The sequence below is a fragment of the Rhincodon typus genome, chromosome 27 (assembly GCF_021869965.1).
Source record: "Rhincodon typus isolate 14 chromosome 27, sRhiTyp1.1, whole genome shotgun sequence".
NCBI lineage: Eukaryota > Metazoa > Chordata > Chondrichthyes > Orectolobiformes > Rhincodontidae > Rhincodon > Rhincodon typus.
Genome location: NC_063358.1, coordinates 23043110 through 23069195, shown reverse-complemented (window position 1 = coordinate 23069195; position 26086 = coordinate 23043110). Strand labels below are relative to the sequence as shown.

Below are 26086 nucleotides of genomic sequence, written 5' to 3'. Positions count from 1 at the left end.
TTCACACCCTTTTATTAAACTTAACAGTTGCTTAAAGTTGACTCAAACCCAGTTTGTATGACCTGACTTCAGGCCACATTGGATGTTCAAAATTTACAGGCTGTTAGTCGCTGAAATCTTCAGTACAAGATTATTCACAGCTAGGCTGTGTAGGTGGCTCAGGCTGTATGTGGAAAAAACCATCAGGTGTATCACACCAGCATATATTGTCAAGAGGTGAGCTGTGCAGTAATACTACACTTCCAGGGACATTTTTAAAAAAAATATATACAGTATAATAAATGTTTGGAAGCAACAATGAAGCCTTCTTCCCTTAAAAATATGCAAAAGGGTTTTTTTGCAAAGGTAGCAGGGAGTTAAACTCGTCAATAGTAGTGTGCAATGGGCTTATAGGCAGTTTTTCACTGTGGAAGTATATCTTTAGCACTGACTTGGAAAATACTGCCAGGACTTTGTGTTTAAATTTCAGGCCAAGTAACAGTGAAACTAGGGGAGAAGTCTTCAAAAAGAGTTTGTGTTATTTTTCTGTGAATGTCAGTGGAAAAAGGTTGGATTAACAATTTCATCCCCTTAAACACTGACCTCAGCACATGTACGCATACATGTAAACAAATAAGCTACGAAGAAAGCCCAGTCACAATGGTATATGAATGCTTTCATATCCTTTCTAAAGTAAATACTGCAAGGACTGTGGAAAGTGGAATGCAATAGTTTCCAGCTACGAGATTACTCAATGACTGACAGTCTATACACAACTGTAACTGGTCCAACAGAAGACATAACACTAATAGCTGAGAGACGATCTGAATTTAATAAGTTGCTTTTATTATTAGTCTGAGCCATCAATATAGAACTAGAACTACTTACACTACGAAAAAAATAATTTCTCTATGAATGCTGTTGTATTTTTACCCAAGGCAAGGTCTGTTCAAACTGTTCCATAGCTGCAACTGTCCAGGGAGTACACACTGAAATATCCATATTCATGTGGAAAGCCAGAGGCATAAAGCAAGTGGTGGTCCAAAAAAAAAGGCACTTAATTACTAACAATGTTGGATCAGAATTGCACCAAGGTCACCTAGAGTGAATTTAAGTGGTGCTCAGCCTTGGCATTAAGACATCATTTTTGCAACACTCAATTTTTAAAAATTATAGCACAATATGATCCAGCACTCCGTTTGATTTTTTTTTTCCTGGCATTCTCTTATCTTCTTTTTATCATTTCCAGTTTTCATTCTGATAAAACGAATCTCAGTTGCATACTCCATCTGTGTAGCTTCTGAAGAATTGTACTGGAGGTCACTTTGGTGTCAGACTAGTTCCATGCTGCCCCAGGGATAAGGTTTGCCTCCCTTGGAATCTCTACTTGTGGCTGCTTCACCCGGGTTTGTCAGTTTTAGAGCTGGAATGCTGAAGCGAAGGCTACTGTCACCTGTCACAGAAGTGTCCTGGGAAGGAAAGGATATGGGAGCTGTTAAAGTAGAGCATACATAACGTTTGGTAAGTCTATGTTATATTAGGTGTGCAATATCAGTATCTCATAATATTAACTAATTGTCTCAAAGAAATCTGGCACTAATCTCAAATCCTATTAACTTCAGAACTATTCTGCCAATAAGTTTTTTTTACATTCAAGGATCTGAGCTCATATAAAGTGAGGAATTCAACTAATTTTCATGTATTTTCCTAACAAATTGAGGCCAGAGTGGGGAGCTTTAACCATCAAAGACAGATATGTTTGGAGATGAATCAGAAGTTAAAAATGTTAAATCTCCAAAACTTTACCCCAACCTGCTCACTTCCAGTTTTAATGGACGTAGGTCAGAAGGGGGTTATAGGCAGGCAATCATGACACCATGTGGAGATGAGTCTGTCAATAAAATATCTTAGAAAGAAAGATGTATGCCTCAATTCAAACTGATTTTAAATTCATATCTTGAGGCAGGACCTCGAGAATCCCGGTAGACTAAAGGAGAGAAGTGAGGTCAGATCCATGGGGAAAGTACTTCTGTTGCACTGCTTGTGAGCCAGGAGCATCAAGGATCTTTCCCCCTGTATCGAAGGGCTTACTTCCTCTTGATTGGACCCATGCAATTGGTTGATTTCCACACCCATATGTCCCTCATGATTGGCCAACACTCAGCATCCGTGATGTCAGACCCTTCCCTAGAAGTTCACAACCACCTCTATGATGTCAGAGTCATTCATGTGGTGTCAGCTTCAATGTAATGGGCCTGCCCTCCCTGACCCCTCCCCTGACTTGCCTTCCCCATCTCCACCTTGCCCCATCAATATCAGGCGTATCCAACAATGGCTGTGTGATTGAATTTTGGCCCCATAGCAGGTAGCTGGACAATGTTCCCTTGGTGGAAATCTACCAGTAAATCTTTGCAATCAATTTCAGTAGGGTTACAGTTACGGTTAGGGTCAGATCATACAACTAAGCAAAGCCCATACAACTAGGTTTAGTAGCTTAATATCCTCCACACCTCCACAAGTTCCTCTATAACTGGCTCTGAGTAAACATGAAGCCCAGTAATTCTAATCCCTTTCAGCACTGAATTTCACAGCAGTATAATATTGAGGTGTTGATTATATATTTACAATGTGCTGAATTCTTTATTGATGAAATTTGGCAGTGATAAAATATATTAAATGGACTGTACTTTCAAAGTCAAATAAGGGAACATTTTAGGGATAATTTTCTGGCTGGTGTTCCAGAGTTACAACAAAATCATAACTGATTACTTTGACAAAAGTTATTTGGGTGTTGTGCTCAAAGTAAGAGAGTAATAACATGAAAGGATTTCAAGCAGGGAGTTTTGAGGAAGCTGGGCTTGTGTTAACAACCATTTTCTTACTTTTCCAGTGCAGTGACAGTGATAAAATGATAGAAAATCTGGTCAATAACATTTCAAAACATTTTTAAAAATTAAAGCCTGTTCAATAAGAACATGAACTTATAGACAACAGGTTTTGAATGAACATTTTTAATTAAATGCACGCTTTTAAAATTACAGTCACAATTTAAAAATAATTACGAACATTCAATTAGTCAGCATAAAATGGATTCTGTGTTCTGACACTGATTAGAGTATAGACTGATATATTGTGATCCAATTGTGATCAACAGTGATCCAAAACATGACAAATACTATAACCTGTTGAAGGATAAGTCTCCCTTATGCTACTAAATGTCAATAATTACTTGACATGCTAAATTCTCCTTTGTATGCTAAACCACGTATCACTAAGTTGTAGTGAAACTTTATCATTTGCATTCCTTCATCTCTGGGTGCAATTATTTCCTTTTATGCTTTAACCAGTAGATTGTAATACTATTTCTAGTATCATGCTGACCAGCAACAATCAAAAATATTCCCATAAAATTTGGAGCTGATGGATAAATTATGCTTCTCGCCTAAAACTTTAGCAATACCTTTTCCACTCTTCTTACTGTGCAACATAATTCTGGCATAGACCTTGTTCAGGAACTGACAGTGAGGTAAAATCTAGATTTTTTTTTCTGCTGCTTCAAGGCTTCTCTGGTGAACTCTGACTTTGGGGCAGGGAGGGCTAAAGTGGGAGTAATGACAAGCCTTACAGTCTCCCTTTGTAAGTCAAGAGTAGGTATAGGGATCTCTAAGGGTGTTTCCCAGTCACTCAGAGCATATCCCCAAGAAACACTCCTGATAGCAGGTTTAGGCAGCCCACAAGCTGAGAGCAGGCACAGGTTTTGTTATGGACAACAGATTGATCCCCATATCAGAGGAAAAGGCATAGAAAAAAAAACTTTAACATGATCCAGATGTGGGCCCCCATTCAGGTACGGCAGATTAACCTCATCTACTGGATGAGAAATCCATTGTACCATTACTGAGACAGATGCCTTTGTTGAATATGATGATGACCTGTATCTGGAATCTGGAACAGTGCTGTGCTGAATCCAAAACATCATTCTTATTACATGAACTTAATTGTTTGTAGTACAATTTTGTACATGGAAAGTATTGATTTAGTTGTCTCTTTGTGAATAGTGCAACAAGATCATCCCTTTTCCCATTCACAGACCCTACCTGTGAGCTGACCTTCTGAACTCTGCATGCAGATGAGTAAAGGCCTGGTTCAGTCTTTGGTGTGATAAGTTCTAAAGCTCCAGCAGCAGTGCTACTAGGGGTAGATGGCACACTTGAGAAGGGTACTTAACAACAAAAATAGAAACATTAGAGGTGCATAAGCATCATAATAACATAAACAAAATATGAAGGAACTAAACTAAATGCAATTCAATAATAAGTTAAGTTAGATGTGGCTTTTGATAAGAAACATTGTTGAGAAAGAGATCAGTGCTTTTAGTGGTCATTTTAGGGTCAGTTAACTCAGTTGGTTGGACAGCCAGTTTTCAATGCAGATTGACCTCAACAGTGTAGGTTCAATTCCCACACTACCTCTGGTTACCAAGAAGGACTCTCCTTTTCAATCACTGGGGAGGTGATGACCTAGTGGTCTTATCACTGTACTGTTAATCCAGAGACTCGGGTAATGTTCTGGGGACACTGGTTCAAATCCCACTATGGCAGAAGTAATTCCAATGTAAATTTGGAATTAAGAGTCTAGTGATAACCATGAATCCATTGTCTTTTGTTGAAAAAAACCGTCTGGTTCACTACTGTCCTTTAGGGAAGGAAATTGCCATCCTTACCTGGTCTGGCCTACAAGTGACTCCAGACCCATAGCAATGTGGTTGAGTCTCAACTGCCCTGTGGGCAACAAGTGCTGGCCCAGCGGGTGATGCCCTCTTCCCACCAATGAAAAAAAGACCTCTTTTGTCACCTAAGGCATGGTGACCCTCAGCTTAAACCAACGTCAGTCACTCCTCTCTAAGAGAAAGCAGCCCAATGGTCTTGTAGGACAATGGTGATTTTGCTTTAAAGGTATACCAAAATATCATTATGGCAAAATATTGTGATGTATTCTATGAACTGGTTGTCTAATATTTGGAAATGACGTTTGTTCAGTACTTTATTAGACTGAAAACACAATTAACTGGTATTAATTAAGAGAATAGTTCTCTACTAAGTCCAACAAAATAAATAGCTAAACAAAACTAAAAATACTAGAAAGGAAGAGCAGCTCAGTCAACATATGCAGTATGAAAAGACAGATGAGCATTTTGAGTCAAGACCTTTCCTCAGAAATGAAAACTAAAGATTCAGTTCAATTTATTTCCTGAATGTGGCCCAATATGTTATTCTGAGTAAATCATGTTGGAACTGATTTTATTCAAATATACAACCTGAAATCAGTCTGTGTACATTGGAAAGAGAAAATAATCCTCTCCAAATGCATGTGCATTTGTACACTTATGACTTGGGATTGCCAAATCCTAAAACTTTGCATTCTCATAAACTGTGAGAAAGGTGGCTTACATTATTAAAACTGATAAATTTAGATTACTATAAAGTGTTTTGTGGAATATTAGGAAATTTATTAAAATCCATATTCATCCATAAACTAACAATTTTCTTCTAAATGTAGGGCAATAAGTAAATGTATGAGGAATATTTAAGATCTTATTCAGTCTTACTCATGGTTCCCTAGGCTTTGTAAATTAAATATTGGGGGTGTGTATATTACAAACAATCTTTTCTGAGTAGAGAGTATTATGAAATAAGACATTTATTTTACTGATGGCTTTGCATATCTCAGGAAAGAAGACTAGTTGAAGTAAATTGGCAACATTCATAAAATCGTCAAGAAGTACAGCTTTCCATTTCTACAGGACAAAAAGACAATACCCATTGTAGGATGTAATAGCATACAATAAGTTATTATACTGAAATATCATTCTACTTATGAATGGCTTGGTTTATTTCCCACCAATATAAGAATACTTTTTAAAAAATGAAAATGCGTCTTTGAAGCTTATTTCTTCAGCATTCTACTTATCCCATTAGTAGTCTCATCTGTGCACAGTGCCCTTTTTTCTAGACCTGCTTATCAGAAAATAGCACGTGCTTCTTGTTTTCCCTCAAACACTGATATATAAAAACTTACATTAAATTTAAAACAAACTACTGCTTTCAGCACATTTAAGTTTCTGAAAAAAGTATATGGATCTTTAGAAAAATATCCCTGTAACACAAGGAATCTGTTAGTGTCCTCTGACTTGTCCACTAACTGTACTAGTGTCTGCTATTTCCCTTTGAATATTTCTTCATTATTTGTAATCTTCAGATCATGAGTTCATAGAATCCCTACAGTGTGGAAACAGGCCCTTTGGCCCAACAAGTCCATACTGACCCTAGGAGCATCCCAACCAGAACCATCCCCCTATAACCCACCTAAGCTATACATCCCTGAACACTGTGGGCAATTTAGCATGGCCAATCCACCTAGTCTGCACATTTTTGGACTGTGGGAGGAAACTGGAGCACCTGGAGGAAACCCATGCAGACACAGGGAGAATCTGCAAACTCCACACAGACAGTCACCCGAGGGTAGAATCAAACCCGGGTCCCTGGTCCTGTGAGGCAGCACTGAGCCACCATGCAGCACCTCTTTTTTAAAGACAATAAAGACAATAGTTATGAAAGTCTCTCTCACAATTGTCTTCAGAATCTGCAGTGGTGAACTACTTACATGGAACAAGTATTTTGGAAAAGATTCACAATAAAACCTTCCCTTAGGTTGGCATGTAATACTAACATTATTGCACTGATGGCTGTTCCTATCCCTTTTCATGACTCAGAAGATTTTACCAGAAAAGCTAAGAGATTGTATGTTTAAAGCATCAATATTGGAGACTGTTATTTACCTGCTGAAGGGGTGTCTTTGTTCACATTCTTTGGTTTGCGTTTCCTGGTCTGAATTCCCTCTTTTTTCATTGCTAAGGGTCGCGGTATCTGCCAAGAGAAATGAGGGCTTGATAAGTAAAAATATTTTATTTTAAGAAGGGAGAGGTTTATAATTACAATGAGAAAAAGAACCAGAACAGAAAGGCAACTTCATAGCTTCAAAGCATTATTACTTTAATTAGAAAAAGTACATCGAATTAGTTTGGACACCACTTTCATGAGAAAGTAACATTAAATATAGAGCAAACTGATCTGAACTGAATGTGACCTCATAGTGTAACTTAATTCATGTTTCAAGTGGTAGCAAGTAACGAATACTTTCAGTATCCAAGTAGGAACAAAATGATGGAATGTAAATTACCTTGTTGCCAAATAACTTCATCTCACAGCTACCTTTAAACTTGGGGCAAAGAGATGGGAGTAAACATCCCTTTGGGAAATGTAGTTTGAGAACAATTGCCTACGGTGTTATATGTGCACAAGAACCTAGTCACTAATCTTTACCTTTGGACTCATTGGAAAGTACAGGATCCATATTTTTCCCATTCTGGTTGCATTCAAATCAGAATGTGATTTTTATTAAAAAAGAAGCTGGCATTTATATTATTGCCTTTAATGATCTTAGAATATTCCAAAGCACTTTACAGTCAATTTAGAGATTTCAAAATTTATCCTTTTTGAAATGTAGTTACTGTTGTAAGGCAGGAAACATGACAGCCAATTTCAGCACCTGCAACTCCCACAAAGACTAATGTAGGAAGGACAGGTATTCTGTTTTCTTTGGTGCTGATTAAGGCATCGACATTGATTAGGTCACTAAAAAAATCCCAGCTCTGCTTTGAAATAGGTCACCTGAGGGAATTTGCTTTACCGTGTAATTGGAAAAGTGACACCTCCAGCGCTGCACTCCCTCAGAGATGCATTGGAGTGTCAGCCTAGAGTTTTATGCTGGAGTTTCTGAAGTGGGACTTCAACTTATAAACCTCTGATTGAGACATGGGATATTAGCAAATGAGTCCCTTCAAGAAAGATTTTCAGTTGGTGGTTTATAATTAATACTGATATTCACATACCTCACCATTTCACTTACATAGATATAATTAAAATAGTTTTAAAGAGTGTTCTTTGACTTTTTTCTTGTATGAATGAAATTAACAGAATTGAAAGAATCTGGTCAGTAAAATTCAAGTTCCATGTGTTTCATACTGGAAGGTAAAGAAACTAGTAAACACCCTATAAAGAACAAAGAGGCAAAAATTTAATTCAATGTTTAGTTTCCTAGATTCAACATCATAGAAACATAGGAGCAGGAGTAGGCCACTTACACCTTTGTCCGTACTTTGCTTTTCAGTATGATCATGGCTGATCCTCCATTTTAATGCTATTTTCCCCAGACAATTCCTATATCTCTTTGTATTTAGAAATCTGTCAATCCCTATTTTAAACATACCAAATGGCTGAGTTTACACAGATCTTGGACAAAAAATTCCAAAGATCCATATCTCTTTGATAAAAGGCATTGTCTTGTCTTAATTTTAAGTGGCTCCCCCTTATTTTGAAATTTGTTCCCTGGTTCCAGATTCCACACACAGGAGAAATATCTTACCTGCATCTCCCCTGCCTAACCACTTAGGTCCTGCCATCCCAGGAACAAATCCAGTGAATCATCATTGCACTACCTCATTGGTGACAGCATCCTTCTCAAGGTCAGCAAACCAAAGATACACATGGTACAACAGGAGCAGTCCAACCAAGATTCTTTAGAAGACTTCATTACCGCTCCACTCAAATTGTCTTGCAATGAAAACAATCAAACTATTAGCTTTCCTAATTGACAACTGAACCCATGTGCTGGTCTTCCTGACTTATTGACAAGGACACCCAGGTCCTTTTGTACACCTACACTTTCAAACTTACACCGTTAAGAATTATGCTATATAACTGTTCTTCCCACTAAAGTGAATAACTTCACATTTTTCTATATCATATGCCAACTGCCATATTCTTGCTCACTCACTCATTAAATCTGTCCAAATCCTACTTAATTCACTTTACAGTTTCCTGATAGCATGCATTCCCCTGGCTTTGTGTCATCCACAAACCTGGAAGTATTAAATTTGCTCCCCACATCCAAATTATTGATATATATTGCGAACAGCTGGAGCTCAAGTACTGTTTGTTGTAGTATTCCACTTGTACAGTCTGCTATTATGAGAATGATGTTTATTCCTTTGCACTGTTTTCTGCATGTTAGCCAATCCGTAATCCATGCTGGTGTATTCCTCTGAGGGACTTTATCAAAAGCCTTCCAAAAATCTAAGTGTACAACATTCACCACTCCCCTTTTAACAATGCTGTTACTAAGATCCTAAAAAAGGACAAGCAGTCCATCAGATACAATTCTCCATTCCCAAATCCATGGTGGACATGGCCCATCAGATCATTATTATCCAAGTGCCCATTTATTACATTTTTATAGTAAATTCTAGCATTTCCCTCCTGGTGATGTAAGGCTAACAGGTCTGTAGTTTTCAATATATCCTGTCCCTCTTTTGTTAAATAGTGGGTGACATTTGCTTCCTTTTAATCTGCAGGAACCATTCTAGAATCTATAGAATTCTGGAAGATGGTCGCTAATACATCCATCATTTCCATAGCTACCTCTTTCAATGCTGAGATTTAGAATATCTGGTCTCAGTGACTTATTAACCTTAATTTTTTCAATACAACCTTCTTTCTGATACTGATTCCTTTTGATTCCTCATGCTCCCTCATCTCTTGAATCTCTAATTCTGGGAATGTTCCTGTATTTTCCTCAGTGAAGACAGGCATTAATTTAGCTTCTCTGCCATTTCTTTATTCTCTATCATAAATTCACCTGACTCTGCCTGTAACAGACATGCATTTGTCTCAGTCAACCCTGTCCTTTTCTTAACTTCACTGAATGAAGCTCTAACCTGTAACACGGACTTTAATTGTTGATTGAACCTGCTGGAGTTACACCGCCTTGGGTTCTGCTATGTGACATTCTGTGAAGAGTCTTATGGCCTTTATGTCTACTTACCCCATGGAGCTTCATGTACAGTCCACAGGCATTGCAGACAGGTTCCCCCTCAGCATTACGTCGCCACAGGGTGGTAGTAGTGGTGTGACAGTTAGAGCAGGAGAGTCCTTCTCTCCGAGATGCAGACTAGCAGAAAAAAGGCAGAATTACTAACCATAAATAGCTGAGATTTTATAACAAACTCAACTAAAACACCATCATTTCTAGACGGGTAGGAAACTTTAACCTTTAGAAAGAAAAGTTTGAAATTCACCATTGTGCAGGGCATACGGGAATCTTGCTTTAATCAATAAATAGCTTTTCCATTGGCTCTCTAGTTTGCAATAACCTTTAGGACCACAGATTACCTTAGTTCAAGAATCATTTAACTTATTTCCTAATATATTGACAGAACAATGACGGATTAGACCTTTGCTCTCATCCTTAAATCATTCAGCCCATTTGTCAAGACAGCATATTTTAATATTGACTATTGCTTAATAACTAAAGACTATTAAGATTGGCTGTTTGACTTTAATAGTGCAATGTGGCCTTTGTGAATGACGTGCTATTTACTAGCTGCCACTAACAAAGTGTACACTACAGGATGCAGGCTATGTTGTTCCAAGGTGGGTTGGCATAACCATCCTGTTAATGAGTTCTTGCAACTGGTTGACCCTTTACCATTGTTGGGAGTATAACCAAGTGACATGTCAATTCAGAAGCAGAACCTGAGTAAATGTTTGTGTCCGATGTTCCTTTATCACTTGCTTAATTTATCAGTTACTTAATCTTAATCTGAGAAAGAAAAAAGATTTGGATGAATACAAACGTGTTGTAATATGAAGAGGGGAGTTTACAGTGTGAATCCACGGCATTGGTAAATAATGGCTTTACAAATTCAGTTGGATAAGACTAAAACAAACGGGACTCGTTTTGCTTTCCTTCTGCTTATGTTCTTTTTTTGGATATCAGTCAATTACAGGTTTTATAAGATATAAAATATTATGTATTTTACGATCCCCACTTTTAGCCTGTCCCATGAATAGCTCCGCAACAAATTAATTATCCTTAGGGAAAAGTTTAGTTTCCAAATGTGTTATTAAAATACTGGCTTTTGCCGTTACTTCCTCAGCCGTTTGCTCTCCTCAAGTTTATCACTTATGAGGAGATATGGTCATTTCCGTAGCCATTCACTGAATAAGGAAGGGAGGAATTTGCGAATATTTGCTTCATTGAAATCCACATTTTGCCGAACAGAAGAGACAGGATAGAATTAAATTGGGTGTTGGATCTGACTTGTGTTTCCGCTGTTGATAATTATAATGTGGAAAGTGAACTTCCGCTATTAAAAAACTGATTTTATTTTTGTCAGGTTTCCATTTTTAAAATAAAATGCCAGCTACGCACATTCTAAAAGAGGATTGTCCTGTTTAAAATTGAGCAGGTGGGGCAGTCCTAACTCGAACCTGGATCGACCATTGATCAATAATTGACCAATTTAATGTCTTGTTTTCCATTGAGGGGACGTGGCCATAGAACAGCACTATGCACATATTTGATCTGCGTGTCTGGCTCCCTATTCTACCAGCAGCTAGCGAGAAAGTTACAATAAAGCAAATACCGAAATGTTGTTTTAATCTTCAGCTTGTTAGCTGAGTAACGGACATGTGTATTTTGTACCACTGGTACCACATTTATATGTTGACATCACGCTGAACACATTTATTCAGGAATGGTACAAGCAAACCCCGGGACTCGTTCACATTATATTTCACAGCCAATACATTATATTGGCAGATAATTTGCTGATAAACCAAAGGCTAAAAATCCCACTCCCATAGTTTGGATAAAATCCCTGCTCGCTTTACCCTGATAGTGACTAACAAATAAACTGAAAATCTTCAGTATTCGTAGTCACTTGCCTAAAATAAGAGCCTTCAACTAATCTAAATATCAGATAAATCAGTTTATTAAGCAATATAATATTAAAGAACGAAAATAAAAGTTTGTTGGCTATTGCTGCTCAGCTGTAGTCAACGTTACTAATGGGCAGATTTAAACATTGACAAGTTAGATCTCTCCAGCAATGCTAGGCTTGCCTTCAATCTTCTTTTGGAGAAAAAATTCCTTCAGGTCCTGCTAGTGGCTCCGTCTTAAACAGCAGAAAGTGTAAGGCCCCGATAAAAGACCTCGTGAGAAGAAATATTTTGTCACGCGATTTCAATAATGAGCTGTGACTGCCTATTAGATAATATATATTTATAACTGCGATAAATTGCAGAGCTTTAAATGGAATAAATAGCTCGCAAATTAAACCCCTTAGAATAGATGCGTGAGGCTCAATAAACCAGTAGCGGGACCCCTGCAAAAAATAGCATCACCAACCTTCATTGTGAGTTATGTTTATCAGTACCCTGTACACTGGCCACCAGAAAACCCGGACAGCTCTCATACAACATGTGGAAATTTCAACATTTAAGACATTAAAAAAAACTGTCAAGTTATTTACTTGGATTTCAAGCAATTAATATAAGTTCGGGCCGCAACAAAGTGATTTTGAACTTGTTTATCTGAACTGCTTCATTATGGAAAAAGTATGCGATTTCTTCCTGTATATTAATTAATCCGTAATACTCTCCAGGTCAAATGACAATTTCTATTTACTTATCGCAATCGATCTGAAGAATATCGTTTTTTCACTGCAACAGTAGCCAGTACGGAATACCGCGCACCCCCTTTCATTTCAAAATCTATTCGAATCCACCCTGCACTTGAGTCTATCTTGGGTCCTGGTGCTACGGAGGTGAACCCACATAAAGAACATCGCTATCTTCTCTGTGAATTTGGAACTTGCTGTGCATAAACCAGTAGCTCAACTGAAAAAGCTAATATATTTCAACAGCTACTGACCTGGAAAACTTATATTAAAACTTTCTTCCAGTTTGTTCTATAAATTGGAGAATGGGAGCTGCCTTGAGGTTTTAATTTGGGAACAAACTTGTTTGAAATGAGTTAATGCGATGCTGTTCTGTTGGTGAAACTGGAAAGACTGACAGATCTTTATCAGGCGAGGTTTAAGGAAAGAAGGCTGGCAGATAAAGTTGAGATACAGAACAGCCATAACCTAATTGAATGGTGGAACACGGTCGAGGGTCTACTCTGGCTCTTAACTCACTGAAATTTATCGTTTGGTGTTGAACTGAGGCGACTAGACCATCTTGCATTCAATTACAGTGCACGTAACTAACATCTAAAGAGGATAGTGATTGTTGGTAAATATAACCAGAGAAGGCGAATCTGTTCGTTTTGACTGATGGTATTACCGTCACGACAATGCATCGTTCAGAGCACTCAACAGAGGAATGAGGGGCTATAAGCAGTCCCTGTAAAACTGACAGTGCTATCAAAATAAGAACGTATGGTTAAGTATAAACGTGAATTCTTTTTGCTGTCAGTACCTGCCAGCAAGATAACATTCAAGTAATGCATTTTCCAAAGTACTCTTCAGTGACTTCTTTTAGGGAATTGTTAATATGGAAAAAATACTATTTTTAGAAAAGGTAATGTTTATAAAAATAATCAAACAGATATAACTGCAGTAAAGATATTGACGGTTTAAAAAATAAATATTTATAAATCAGTAAGACGTATAAAGCAGTGAGTCTCCAACTTGAGACGCTATTAAATTTCATTGTGTACTAGGTTTTTAAAATCTTTTTTTCTGACCGTTTACATCTTTCAAACAAATCCTCCTGCGTAATAGGGACGGAGTTCGGAACAAAATGACTACTCATCGAAGGAGAACTCCAACTGCGCCCTAATCTAGCGAGTATCTGTCATTTATCGACTGGTAGAGATTTCACTCGGAGACTGTTACATCGGTAACTTACTTAAAAATTACAAAATGTCATAGTTGATTTAGTTGCGAATGAACTAACAAAAATTGCAACCATACTTTAGCTGAATAGTTCTCCAATATCTTACCAGCCGTTTGAGAGGTTTGATAAGGGGTCGATTAATTCCATTAATTCTGTTATAGAGTCCACATGCATTGCACAGATAGTGACCAGTTCCATCTCTCCGCCAGAGAGGCGTGGACATAGCACCGCAATTCACGCACTCTCGGCCCTCAAGGACATCATCAACCAGTTCTAGGCAAAACAAAATCCAGAGTAACAGTTAAACATATACATACTGTTTGCGATTGTGGCTTTAACGTGTGAGCCTAGGCCCTCTGCCGATAGGGGTTCTATTACCACCTTAGGGGTGTGATACTGACAGTCGCAGGGCTAATTACCCTATCAGTAAGATTGTAAACTGCCAGAAACTTTACTCAAGAAATTACAATTGCACTGCATTAAGCTGATAGCTACGCAAAACCTGTGTGTCTGTGGACCCGTCATTTCCCAGCCTGCGCCCCGTTCCTTTTCAGAAAACGTTTTGATGCCCAGATTGCTAGAGATATTTGAAAGTGACAAAAACTGTTTTGTAGATACTTTAATCAAACTGTGCAGATATGTTATGCCACACTTCTGGCAGCCTGGAGTCCTTAAAATCTTTCCTAGTCTGTAGTATCCGAGAAGCGGGTAATCCTTGAAGCGCCTGCAATACATATGGCCGCGTCTTTGGAGTAGGGGGCCTTAGGTTAGTCCAGGCGACATTACATGGACAGATGTGGGGTGCTGTTTTCACTCTAGGGTAATCCCACACCGAGTTTAAAGGAAGTTAGGGATGTGTCGTAGACTTTCTGACATTTCACTAATTTACGCAGGACTTATTCCGATATTTTCAGCCGCCGGATTTTCCCATTGTTGCACTCACAGATTTTCTCGTTTCACATGGGAAAGGACTCTTCACATGCAAGACTCCAAGTACAGAGCTTCCAACGTTATGTGTCCTACAATCCCATTTAAGGATTGCATCTTTTTAAGATATATCAGTGATACATCATTAAGTTGTTTGTCTGAATTAACAATAACTCTTTTATACATTCAGCATAAATTACTTTTATTTTTGGAAGTTGAAGGTTAAGGAGTTGTCTCCTCTTGTTATCAGCTGGCCCCTCTGAAGAAATGTATATAGGTGGTGTAGGTTCGACAAAGGGTTCTCTTTGAGTGGCACAGGCCTACACAAAGATTTTGATGCAACGCTTCGCCTTGTATCTGAGAAGGGAATCAATGAAACATACACAACGGAAGCAGTGTCAGAGCTCCCTGTTTGAGAGATGCACCTTACAATGACACACACCCTATCAATCTAGTGTGATATGAAGTTTCACCATGATGCTAAATGCGGAGATAGATCGGGTGCTGAAATACCTCCAGAGACAAGGGGAGCGAGATTCCTTCAGGGGATCCTGGTCAGTATTGTTTTGGTCGCAGGCAGACCGGGCTTGAATTCGGGATTGAGGTACCCTTACATTGTAGTTTTAGAGTCATGGAGTCATACACCTCCCCCGCCTATCCCTGCCTTTCGCACAATGCTACACCTGTACTCTTCACAGAGCAGTGACCATTCTGATAGCAGTGCTCACCGCCGTTTTCACTGCACTCGACATTACATAATGGCCCTCAAAGCGGGGTGTGTCGCTGAATTTCACTCCCCACCATCGAAAAGACTTTCAAATGCCACTTGGCGCAAAATTCAGAGCCAGGTTTCACCCAGGCGGTGGAGAAGTGAACGAGCGGAATAGCGCAATACCGAGTACATTGAGGTGTTAGCAGCAATGAGGAAAAGATCGCTAGTTACGAACCGTCTGCAGAATTGGGATATCGAGGAGACGTCAACTGGCGCCATTCAATTACGCAATTGACCAAGAATCAAGGTACAATGATAGCTTTTGAACGCACAGTGAAGAAATAGTATTTTCTCAGGGCACAGGCGGAATAGTTGAGAATGGAACAGTTATTTTGCTTATCCCGCGTCTACACAATTTTTACTGGATCAATGCACAGTGAAGCAGATAAAAATGAAGATAATTCCAGTCTGTTCGAACATTCCACACGAACTCCTTTGCAGGGTTTCTCTAATAACGCGTTTTATTGGAAATTACTATCCCCATCGCTTTTTTAAATGTGGATGTTTTTTGCACCATTGTCCAGAATTCACTTCGAAACTGACTTAAAGTAGTCCACGTTTACTTCATACAGGAGTCTTACAGCTATCGGTGAAAAGAAATGCTTTCTCATTCGTCTAAATTGGAGTTAAGCTACGGTACCAAATATAAAAGACAAGATGTGTAATAAGAAAAAAGACTATGTAAACGTCCTGAGATAGCAGGAACTGCAGATGCTGGAGAATCTGAGATAACAAGGTGCAGAGCTGGACGAACACAGTAGGCCAAGCAGCATCAGAGGAGCAGGAAGGCTGACGTTTTGGGCCTAGACCCTTCTTCAGAAATGATTATGTAAATTATGTAAATGTCCTGTTGTAGTTAACTTGCAAGAAAACCATTGCGAGTCACGGTACATGTGCTGTAATTCAGTCAAATTACCTTCGTGTCCTCTGCGAGCGAAGATGAAATACGTTTCTATCTTTGACTGTTAGCATAACATTAGAGTTGCGGCCTGTAACATTACACTTCAATTTTTAAAAGTCAATATCTTCATAACCTTGGTGAATTTCACTCACTACACAGTCAGTTTGGCAGCGTTGATTCACCGACACAATGAGTGAAATCGAAAATGTGCTCCTTTCTAATACCACATTGCGTGATAACTGTCTCATTTCACAGAATCATATAATCGTTTCCCTGAACGCTATCACTTACAGTCATCTCCACGTTTTAATAATTCGCGAAAAGAACAAAGCAAAACCCTATAATCGATGACTGGATCCGGAGGATCTCAATAGTATAACTTGTTAATTGTTGGAAATTTATGTCTCTCCCTCGCCCCCTCTCCGAACCTTTTAACCCGGCAATGGCGGCGGTTCAGCTCTATGCTCCCAATCTGAAGAAACGATAAAAACATAAGTTGCCTACTATTTCACAACTGAAGAAAAAGGAGGGTTTTGAGGACTCTCGGCCAATATTTTAAACTTTTTTTTTTGTAAAGGCAACATTTGAAAAGATAGTTAGAAACATAAATGAACTTGTTCTTTCCGTAATTTGTTTATATGGTTTAATTCCAACATACTTCCTCTCCCGGTGTATGACATTTCTAAATATTTAAGGATGCTTAACAAAATGTATTACCAGTGGTATATAAAATATGGAATCATTTTTCATTAGTAATCTAGGAGGTTATAAATCTAAACCATTGCAATTTGGAGGAAATTAATCTCAGTCCTGAAATACATATGGGGATCGCTCAAATCTTGTTTTCTTGCAAACACCGACCAATTGCTCACCGCAAGCAAAACAAAAAAATAGAAATTCCAATTTATGTTTAAGATATGAAAGCAGTTCGTCTTATTAATCCTGGATTAGATAGTGCGCACACTCGCAAAAAAAAATCCATTTGGAAGTAAGTTTTGACCTGGAAGTCACACGATCAGTAAATTGCACATTATTAGATCCTAGTGATCACGAACTCAATGTGTCATTCCCTGAAAGTGGAGTCAGAGTGTTAAAAGCGTGTGTGGAAAATTGGTGTCTTTAAACAGAAAAGCTCTGTTAGCCGCACAACAAATCCCTCCAGTCCGGTTAAACAGCAATCAGAATATGTGCTCAAACAAAACAATGACGAGTTGTTAACTTCTAAAGAAAAGTTTGATATTATTTCCCCGGGAGTTCATTATTTGTATGGAATCCGGGATAATATAGATAGTCCTGCACCTGGTGGTGGGAATCTGAACTTGAAACGATTCTCTTTGAGTTTGGATCTCCCCAGGCTCGGGGGTCTCGGAATTTAGAGCTTTTTAAGGGTGTTTGAAATTTGTGCGTGCCATTTTGATGGAAGAATGTTTAATTCCAGTGACTCCTATGAGAACCGCGCAGGTTCACGGCTGCAGAATCCGTCCTGAAAGAAAGCACTTGCTATCGCCAGACTACAGACCATCCGAATGCTCACACGGCGCTGCTTTCCTGGCGGCACAGACACTGGGTAATTCCAGACTATCGGAGAACAAATCTTAATGAAGTCTAACACACGGCAGCTTTATTTATATATGTGCCGCAACACATTTAGTCATTCGGGATTTCCACAAATCCGCAGTATGTCGGCAGCTGTGATCTGCTCAACTCCAACGTGTATCGATGACAGGGCTAGGTTTGGATTTGAAACTGTGGTTTCTGGTTAAAAACCAATGTTTGTGTCTATCTCTTTCTCTCGGTCACGCTTCAACATCCTGCTTATCATTTCCTTTACTCCCGTCTTATTTCACTCTGCTTTGCACGCTCCTTTACTCCCAAACTCTTTAATTTGGATCATTATTTTCGAAAAAATAAAAGCAACTGACTATAGGATATTACTCAATCTCCACCCAACTCTCGCTTTCAACGTTTAGCAAAGAAAGAGCCTGTGCAGAATATTCAGTGTTTTACACACCAGAGTAGAGCAGACTCTTGATATTGAGAATGTTTCGTTTGAACCGATCTGATAATGTGGTTTCTCACTTGCAGTAACCTCTGCACTAAATCTGGCTACAGTTCCAATGACTAACCTGGTATTATTGGGCATATTAACAGTGGATGATAAAGGAAATGTAAATCAGCGCTTTTATTCCCGGGGTGAATGTCCATGAGTCCCAATTAGCTATCGGGACATTCGGTAAATGTTGAATGCGACCCGCTTTGATTTCAATGCTATTGCCCGCTGGTATAAGGTGCCGTCGACGCGTTATTCAGCAGAAACCTGAACAAGGGACTGAACGGTGAGAAATCCTCACCGCTTTGGGATGGGTGAACGCTAGTTCCCAGGATCAGTAATGGTAAAATTGCTCGTTAGACTTTGACTAATTTGAAAAAGACAGTCATCCAAATGTCGCAAAGAGCACTACAGAACATTGCGGACAGGAACGTTTCTGTACTAAACATTAATGATACTGTGGGGTGTTTAACAAATCGTTACTGTCTTTCTGAAATTAAACTGTGGAAAGGAAAGCGCACACTTTCCCTGTAAAGAAAAAAATCGCCAGTATTCGGACACTGAACAGATTTGGTTTGAGCGGCGAACGAGATGTAAATATAAAATATGTAAATATGTTTTCACTGGCGAGTGAAACTAGAATTAGGGGGCATAGCCTCAAAATAAGGGGGAACAGATTTAGGACTGAGTTCTTCCCCCAAAGGGTTGTGAATCTGTGGAATTCCCTACCCAGTGAAGCAGTTGAGGCTACTTCGTTGAATGTTTTTAAGGCAAAGATAGATTTTTTGAACAATAAAGGAATTAAGAGTTATAGCGAACGGACGGGTAAGTCCAGGTGAGTGCCCGAAAAGATCAGCCATGATTTTATTGAATGGGGGAGGAGGCTCGACGGGCCGGTTGGACCTACTACTCCTCCTATTTCTTATGTTCTCATGTTCTTATAAAATGTATTTTTTTTTGGATATTAATTTTGGGGATATTTTATATGGGATCTCATTGAGCAGCATCTGTTTTCTCAATCCAAGGCGGGTTAAACGTTAAACAAGAATAAAGAACTGCGGCTGCTGGAGATTTGGAACAAACAAGCATAGAAAGTGCTGGAGAAACTCAGCAAGTCTGGTAGCGCACCTGTGGAGAGAAACGGAGTTAACCCTTCGAGTCCAATGACTCTTCGACAGTGCTGAAGTTCAGTGCACAGAGGTTCAGGTAGGCAGCTCACCACCACCTTCTCAAGGGCAATTGGGGACGGGCAATAAATGTCACGTCCCATAAGTGAATTAAAAACAACCTGTTGCTAGACTTTCTCCAGTGTTTCCTGTGTTTGTTTGTTTCGGGTTAAACCTGTACAGGTTGAGAAATACTTGTAAACTCAGTATGGAACACACACCCTAACCCCAGTCTAGGTATTTGCTAAATAACTTATTTGGATCTTTGTTTTAGGGAGCCCTTTGGGTTTCCCTGGCGGAATCCAGTGAGCAGTGTGAAAAAGCCGCGTTGATAAAGTGTTTCCCGGCACACAGAGAGCTCCCAGTATTTAGTGTTCACCGCACTGTCTCAACTCAACCAGCGGTTACAATACCGACCACGGTGAGGCCATTAACGAGGGGACCGCGCTTTCTTTCCTCCCGATCTATATTTTTCCCCTTCAACTGTTCCGAGATATAAAATCCCAGATGGTAAAATGAGCTGAAAGGGGAGTGTTGCGTTTCCGCGCACACTCTCACTCCCTGTCCGCTCTCCATCTCCCTCCCCGATTTCAGCCGCTTCTTATTCCACATTTCCAGCCTCTGCTCTTGGAGCTCTGTATTTGGCGGACACCGACAAACTGGAAAGAACATAACTTCAGACCAGTTGAAACCACGGGCTTGTGCTGAAAGCACAGAGAAAAATAAACAAAGGACACAGGGCGCGGTGCCTATCCACGGAACGTGTTTCAATTTTGTACAATCCTCACCTCCCTTACCCCCTAACCGCGGTCCCTCCGGAAATCGAACCTCTTCAAAACGGGAGGCCTGTCAAGGTTAGGAAATCTACAGTGAAAATTGGGATCGAGGCAGCACGTCCAGCAATGTTCCTTTAAATGTTGCAACGATCTCAAGTCTATTGTGAGATAACCTCTATTGTGTCCTTGTGAAATATCGAGTTGTCCATAGGGTCCCAATAGCCTGCTATCCATTGGACCCAGGCAGTGGTCTCTAAACGCGGCTATGAAGACTTATCCTGAGCAGTGGCCTTCCACATGTCCCCACTGAATTAGACAATTTTCATAGTTCCCAAATCGCCAGGGTCACTGGTTCACAGCGAGGTGGGGGTTTGTTGGTGAGGGCGGTATGGTATTTTAAACATTTCGCTTTCTTGCTAAAGGTATCTTCACCAGGTTTTACGTTATCGAATTCCTCGAGAGGAAGGGGGGCTTCTATTCCATTTTTAATCTCCAGACCCCTCGTTGGTTTTTACCTTCCCTTTTTGGGGAGAGGGGGCGGTGAAGAGGGATACAGACGATATCTATCCTTCTTTTATCACCCTCCAATCAGTTTTCATTTTACAATAAAAAGCGTTTTCGGCTGAGCCAGCACCCCACATCAAACACGTCCCAAGTGTGCCGCGACCACCTCTCTCTGTGTAGCCCCAGTACCGCGAGCTCACTCAGTGCTAGCTCCCAGCTCCAAGGCTGCCTTTCTGACGGGGACACGGCAACAGAACACACTGACTCTTCACGCGAGTGGATTGGGAAATCTTGGACCCCGACAGAGACACACTGCAGAAACGATTCTCAGTCCGCTACTTCACTGCCAGCTAGCATTTGGGTTTGCATTAAATTTGAATCCAAACATTTTCAAACTAAACTCGACATGATGTGTGTGTCGTGGAGGGAGGGGTTTTGAGGGAGTGCTGGGGGCTGTGGACGCTGATTCGGAGGCGATCTTACAGCAACTCCCAGCCGCTATTCATACAACCGCTGTTCCCATCTGCTACAAACCGTCCTCATTCTAACAACATATTTCACTTCAATGTATCCTCCAGAAACTCTGAAATCAAACTAAGCGATTTTTCTGAAATGTGGCCGGAAACATTCTGTTTGATCCATTTATTAATCCATGACCATTTTCTGAGGCATAAAAAGTGAGAAAAGTTTTGGAAAAAAATCTGTGACAATGTTTTACGCCTCCAGACATTTGCTTTATCTTCTCGAGTGGACTATGGGATTTTGACTCTGTCTCTATTTCTCCTGTATTCAAAAGTCTAACTCAAATGCCAGTGACGTTTTTTTGTTCTTAAATACCATTCATACAATCTTCAACGAACGAAATCTTTCGAGTTCGGTTAAACCAAAAGCCATAACTTGTTTACCTGCTGATACTGAGAAATGACCACTTTAGTGTCAAACATATCCCTTTCCCATCACCACCCCTCTTCCCCCCCGCACCATTACTCTTCCATGCACAGCCGAACTGTTCTGACCGCGGGTAGGGATAAAAGAAACGGAAAAGAAAGCAGAAATTCCGCTTCAACAGGGTCCGAAACCTCCCTGAGAAACACTTGCAGAACAATGAACCTAATTTCAATGCAGTCTAATAACTACAGGCCCCAGGCCGCTTGCGTTGAGCTGTCTTCTTTACATTTACTGTGTCGTATCTGCTACATGTAGTTTCCCTCGTTCCTCTAACTTGCATTGAAAAAGTTAGATGAAAATGTGCATAGTTGGATACTGGACGCGTAAGTTTTCCCAGTTAGTTTGTAATTTGCAATTTACATGCTATCGTGTTTGCAGAAATTGTCGGCTACAGCGAGAGGCTGTCGACATATACTCATATAAACCTCCGTACTTTATATATTTGCTGCGTTCCCAGAGTTTAGGACAGAAGAGAAAGCAGGAAAAGAGCTGAGGCACAAGATGTCGGTTCCAAACGAATCGAAATGTTGTCTGGCTCCAGCTGCTGAAATTGAGCTCCCTATGAAGTTCTCTGATAGCTGAGCTCCAGGCTATTTCTTCAACAACCGGGCTTTTCATTTCCACACGAACCGAACCAAGCGGCCTTTCTATTGAAAGGTCTGGGGTGAAGAAAGTGAACACACTGCGACCCGATGTAACGAAAATAAAACTTGGCGGCAGGTCACTTACAATCCAAACCAGGACAACAGGAGGGAATTATAGGGAAAGTTATCTCCATTCACCCAGATCCTAATGAAAATAATGGCTTTGTAATCTAATAGGAGCAACACCTGGATACGGTCTCTAGCTGTAAATTATGGGGGTTTCAATCCAGAGTAATTTCTAACCGTTAAGTGCTCTGTCTCACAGTGCTCAATAGCTGAGCGATAGTAAAACCAGACCCACGGTCCTAATTAGAGTAGTTCTCTTTGCAGTTACTCTGTAATTCTGTCATTATTGTCGAAAGGTTTGGATTAACTGAATAACAGAGGGAAACCACTTTCGATTTTACTGGTTTTAGAGTGGAACATTGTGATTACTTAATCACCATTTGGAATAAGTCGCATTAGCGTTGAAAAGAACATTAACCTGTGCGTGTGTTAATCATGTTCTGTGTTTTTCTAGAGAGTGACAAATCCACTGAGCACATTTACATGCACCAGGCACCTGCCTTTTCTCTCGAAACAAGCTAACTGGCCTGTTTATTTTTTTTAAATTCTCGTTTCTACGAATTCATCAAATCACAATGAAGGGAATTCTCTCGTTGCTTGTGTGAAGAAAATGACCAAACGAACAAATCTGTGGTTCAGCTCCAACACGTTTCACCCGTATATACACAGCCCGGTTGGATTGGCATTGCTGGCAAACTGTGCAAATTATTGCAAGGCCTCAGATCCGCCTCTTATCCAGTCCGTAATGGAGCCAGTAGTGTTTCCTCTGATTCAATGCAGCGTGTCTCTATCCCATTTTAACAAGATTCGCCAGATTATAAATCTCTGGCCGCTACATTAACACAGACTACAAAACGGGTGTCTGGACGAAAATTGCTTTTCGCACCAGAATATCAGATTTGTATTTCTATAATTTCCATCTGTCGGTACATAAACCCGAAAGCCTATAGTTAGAACCTTCCTGTCGCTCGCTACGGAGTTAAAACAGAAACATCACTAACTGCAGTGAGATCTTTCAAGTTGTCAAAGGTAACGATTTTAGCTTAACCATAAATACTGACACACAATTAAGTATACATTCAGCAGATAATCCCACAGTCAGAAACTGTGCTCGCATTCTGACACTCTGCAGCTCCCTCCTGATTCCTGTTGGTGAGCTAACTTGCACATGTCCTCATCACAATATATTACCCACTAGACCAGTTTCATTCCCTAGTATTAAAACCTGTTAGTGTTTCGAATCGGTGTGAATTGCAGCTCTCGGATTTGTGGAGATGCCAATTTAACAATGTTTGTGAGGCTAGTCGTTGTGGGAAGTTGCTACCAGGTTACTTTTAGTGAAACAAAACCGAGCCCACCTCAACCCTCAATTCCCTCTGGTTGATTATGATACTCTTCAATTGACCAATATTTCCCCATTTACCGATAGATAGAGACGAGACATCGCCCCCACCCCGCCTTCCCCCCCTTTCCGCCCCCCCCACCCCCCCCTACCCCCACCCCCTAGACAGCTCTTTCCTACCTTCGCCATGCCTGCGAGCTGGTATCAAGCTGAAGGCAGGATTCTCTAGCGGAGCCGGGCTCCACGCACTTGCCGCCTCCGAGCTCATGTACTGCGGGTAGTGGTTAGGGAAGGAGCCGCTGAGGGTCCAGCTGATGCTGACCTGGTCCCGTACGGCAGCGGCGGCAGCAGCGGCGGCAGCGGCGGCGGAGGAGATGGCGAGCGGGCTGCTGAAGGCGGTCTCCCGGGGAGAGGCTCCCGGAGGGCTGGAGGGGAAGGAGGACGATGAGGAGGAGGATGAGGAGGAGGAAGAGGAGGAGGAGGAGGTAGAGTGGCGGCTACACGGGGTCTCCTGTCCCCCGGAGCCCGCTGCTGCTGCCTGAGCCCAGGCTGGGTGTGGGGACAGCGGGCTGGCCTGCTGAGGGTATGGGAAAGCTGGGCTCAGCCGGGAGCTCGGAACGTACACGGCTGAACTGGCCGAGTGCAGGAACGTCCCGACCGGGTCCGGGTGCGCCGTATACGGCGGGGGGTTCGCCAAACCCTGGTACATCCCCAGGCAGAGAGGGGAGAAGGGTGTCCTGGGCAGTCCCAGCCTCTCAGGGACAAGAGAGAGCCTACAACCCGGGCAGCCTCGGGCTCCACAACGTTACACAAGTCCCTTTCGATTCCAACTGGGGCCAACCAGGCGCAGGTCTGACCCGGTGCGGAAGCGAGGAGAGCTGATCCGGTCCACTGACATCCACCGGGGGAGAGGGTGGGGATGGGGGGGCGGGGGGGGTAGGGAAGACAACTGATTTCCCAACAAGGGGAGACGGTGCGATAGAAGGAGACACACACACACACAGGCACACAGACACAGAGTTCATGAAGTGGTCAAAGATCGAAGTGAAAAGGGAAAGGAAATGAAATGCTGCTGGATTTGACTGGATCCTCCCATTCTCTGACAAGTCTCCCACAGTCTCCTGTCAATCTGGCACCGGGTTAACCCTTTTAAAGGCAGCGGCCAAGGGGAGGAGGAGGAGGAGGTTAGTGGTGTGGGGGGCTGGTGGAGGACGGGGATAAACAGGGGCTGAAAGTCCTCCGCCACCGGGACGGCTACAGTCCCTGGCCTCTCGATGAATGTTGGCCAGGACTGCCCGCTTTGAACTCACTTCGTAAACCTTCACACGGAATCGAACAGCATGGCCTCAAAATTCGTGAAAGCGTTGGGCTAGAGACGGATCGGCCGAGGGTTAAATTATTAATCCCAGGAGGAACTCAGATTAAATTGGACGATACAACCGTTAGTCTAGTGCACTTGGTCAACACCGAATAATCAAGAAAACTCCTCTTTCGTTTCCCTGCTCGCTTGTCCTTTGACTTCCAGGCTGTGTGCCCTGTTAAAATGATTTGCTCACTTGGAGGGTGACGGCTCAGTAGCCACTATTCCGTCCAACCTGTCGCACCCTACTATTTATACTCAGCGCAGTCACAAATCGGATTAAGAACAGGGTACGGATCTGATTAAACTTCAGAAAATCTGGCACTTCCAAAGAAACCTGCAAAGAGTCGCCCAGTTGAAAAGTTGCTCATGTCTCGTTGGGAATTCCTGATAAGTGAATATTCTTGATAAGGGCGGTCAGTGGATAATTGCTCACCCAGATAGGGGACGGACAGAAGTGATGAGGGAGTTGGTTTAATTGGTGAATAGATGCGGAATGACTGCACCAACTTGGTCTGTTTGTGCTGGGAAAGATGGCGACGTGTTCAGCCCCTGAGCCATCGCATGGATATGTTAGAGACATTCAGCACAGTCAGTGTAGACACTGGCCAATATAAGGCCAATTATTAAAGGAGCAGCTCAGCTCCTACAACACGCTGAGCTTTGTTTTAATCATACACATGCCCGGCCATTATATATTCTCGAACATGGTGATTTGTTGTTCTGCTGCGATAAAGATTTTCAACAAATAAAACCAGTAATCAAATCACTCACATACATAATATTACACTTCTCTAATGTAGGAAGTGAATAGTTTTTACGCCGGGACGCAACAAGAGAGATAAGGAC

General features: G+C 41.1%; 1 protein-coding gene across 1 annotated transcript; it reads right to left on the bottom strand.

The window, feature by feature from the left end:
• Positions 1 to 804: 804 nt before the first annotated feature.
• LOC109936429 (transcription factor GATA-4-like) lies at positions 805 to 25619 on the bottom strand. The gene is made up of 6 exons (XM_020535051.2): positions 24058 to 25619; positions 13888 to 14054; positions 9922 to 10047; positions 6818 to 6905; positions 4077 to 4201; positions 805 to 1448 (listed from the first exon to the last, which is right to left on the bottom strand). Exons 1-6 carry the CDS (start codon positions 24584 to 24586, stop codon positions 1311 to 1313), a joined length of 1173 nt encoding a protein of 390 aa, XP_020390640.1. The 5' UTR covers positions 24587 to 25619; the 3' UTR covers positions 805 to 1310.
• Between the last annotated feature and the right edge of the window lie 467 nt (positions 25620 to 26086).

Coding starts and splice junctions, on each gene's coding strand:
- LOC109936429 (XM_020535051.2), bottom strand. CDS start 24,586: ATGTACCAGGGTTTGGCGAACCCCCCGCCGTATACGGCGCACCCGGAC. Junction 14,055..24,057: donor AGCTCGCAGGCATGGCGAAG/GTAGGAAAGAGC, acceptor TGTTTTGCCTAG/AACTGGTTGATGATGTCCTT. Junction 10,048..13,887: donor TCAAACCTCTCAAACGGCTG/GTAAGATATTGG, acceptor TTTTTCTGCTAG/TCTGCATCTCGGAGAGAAGG.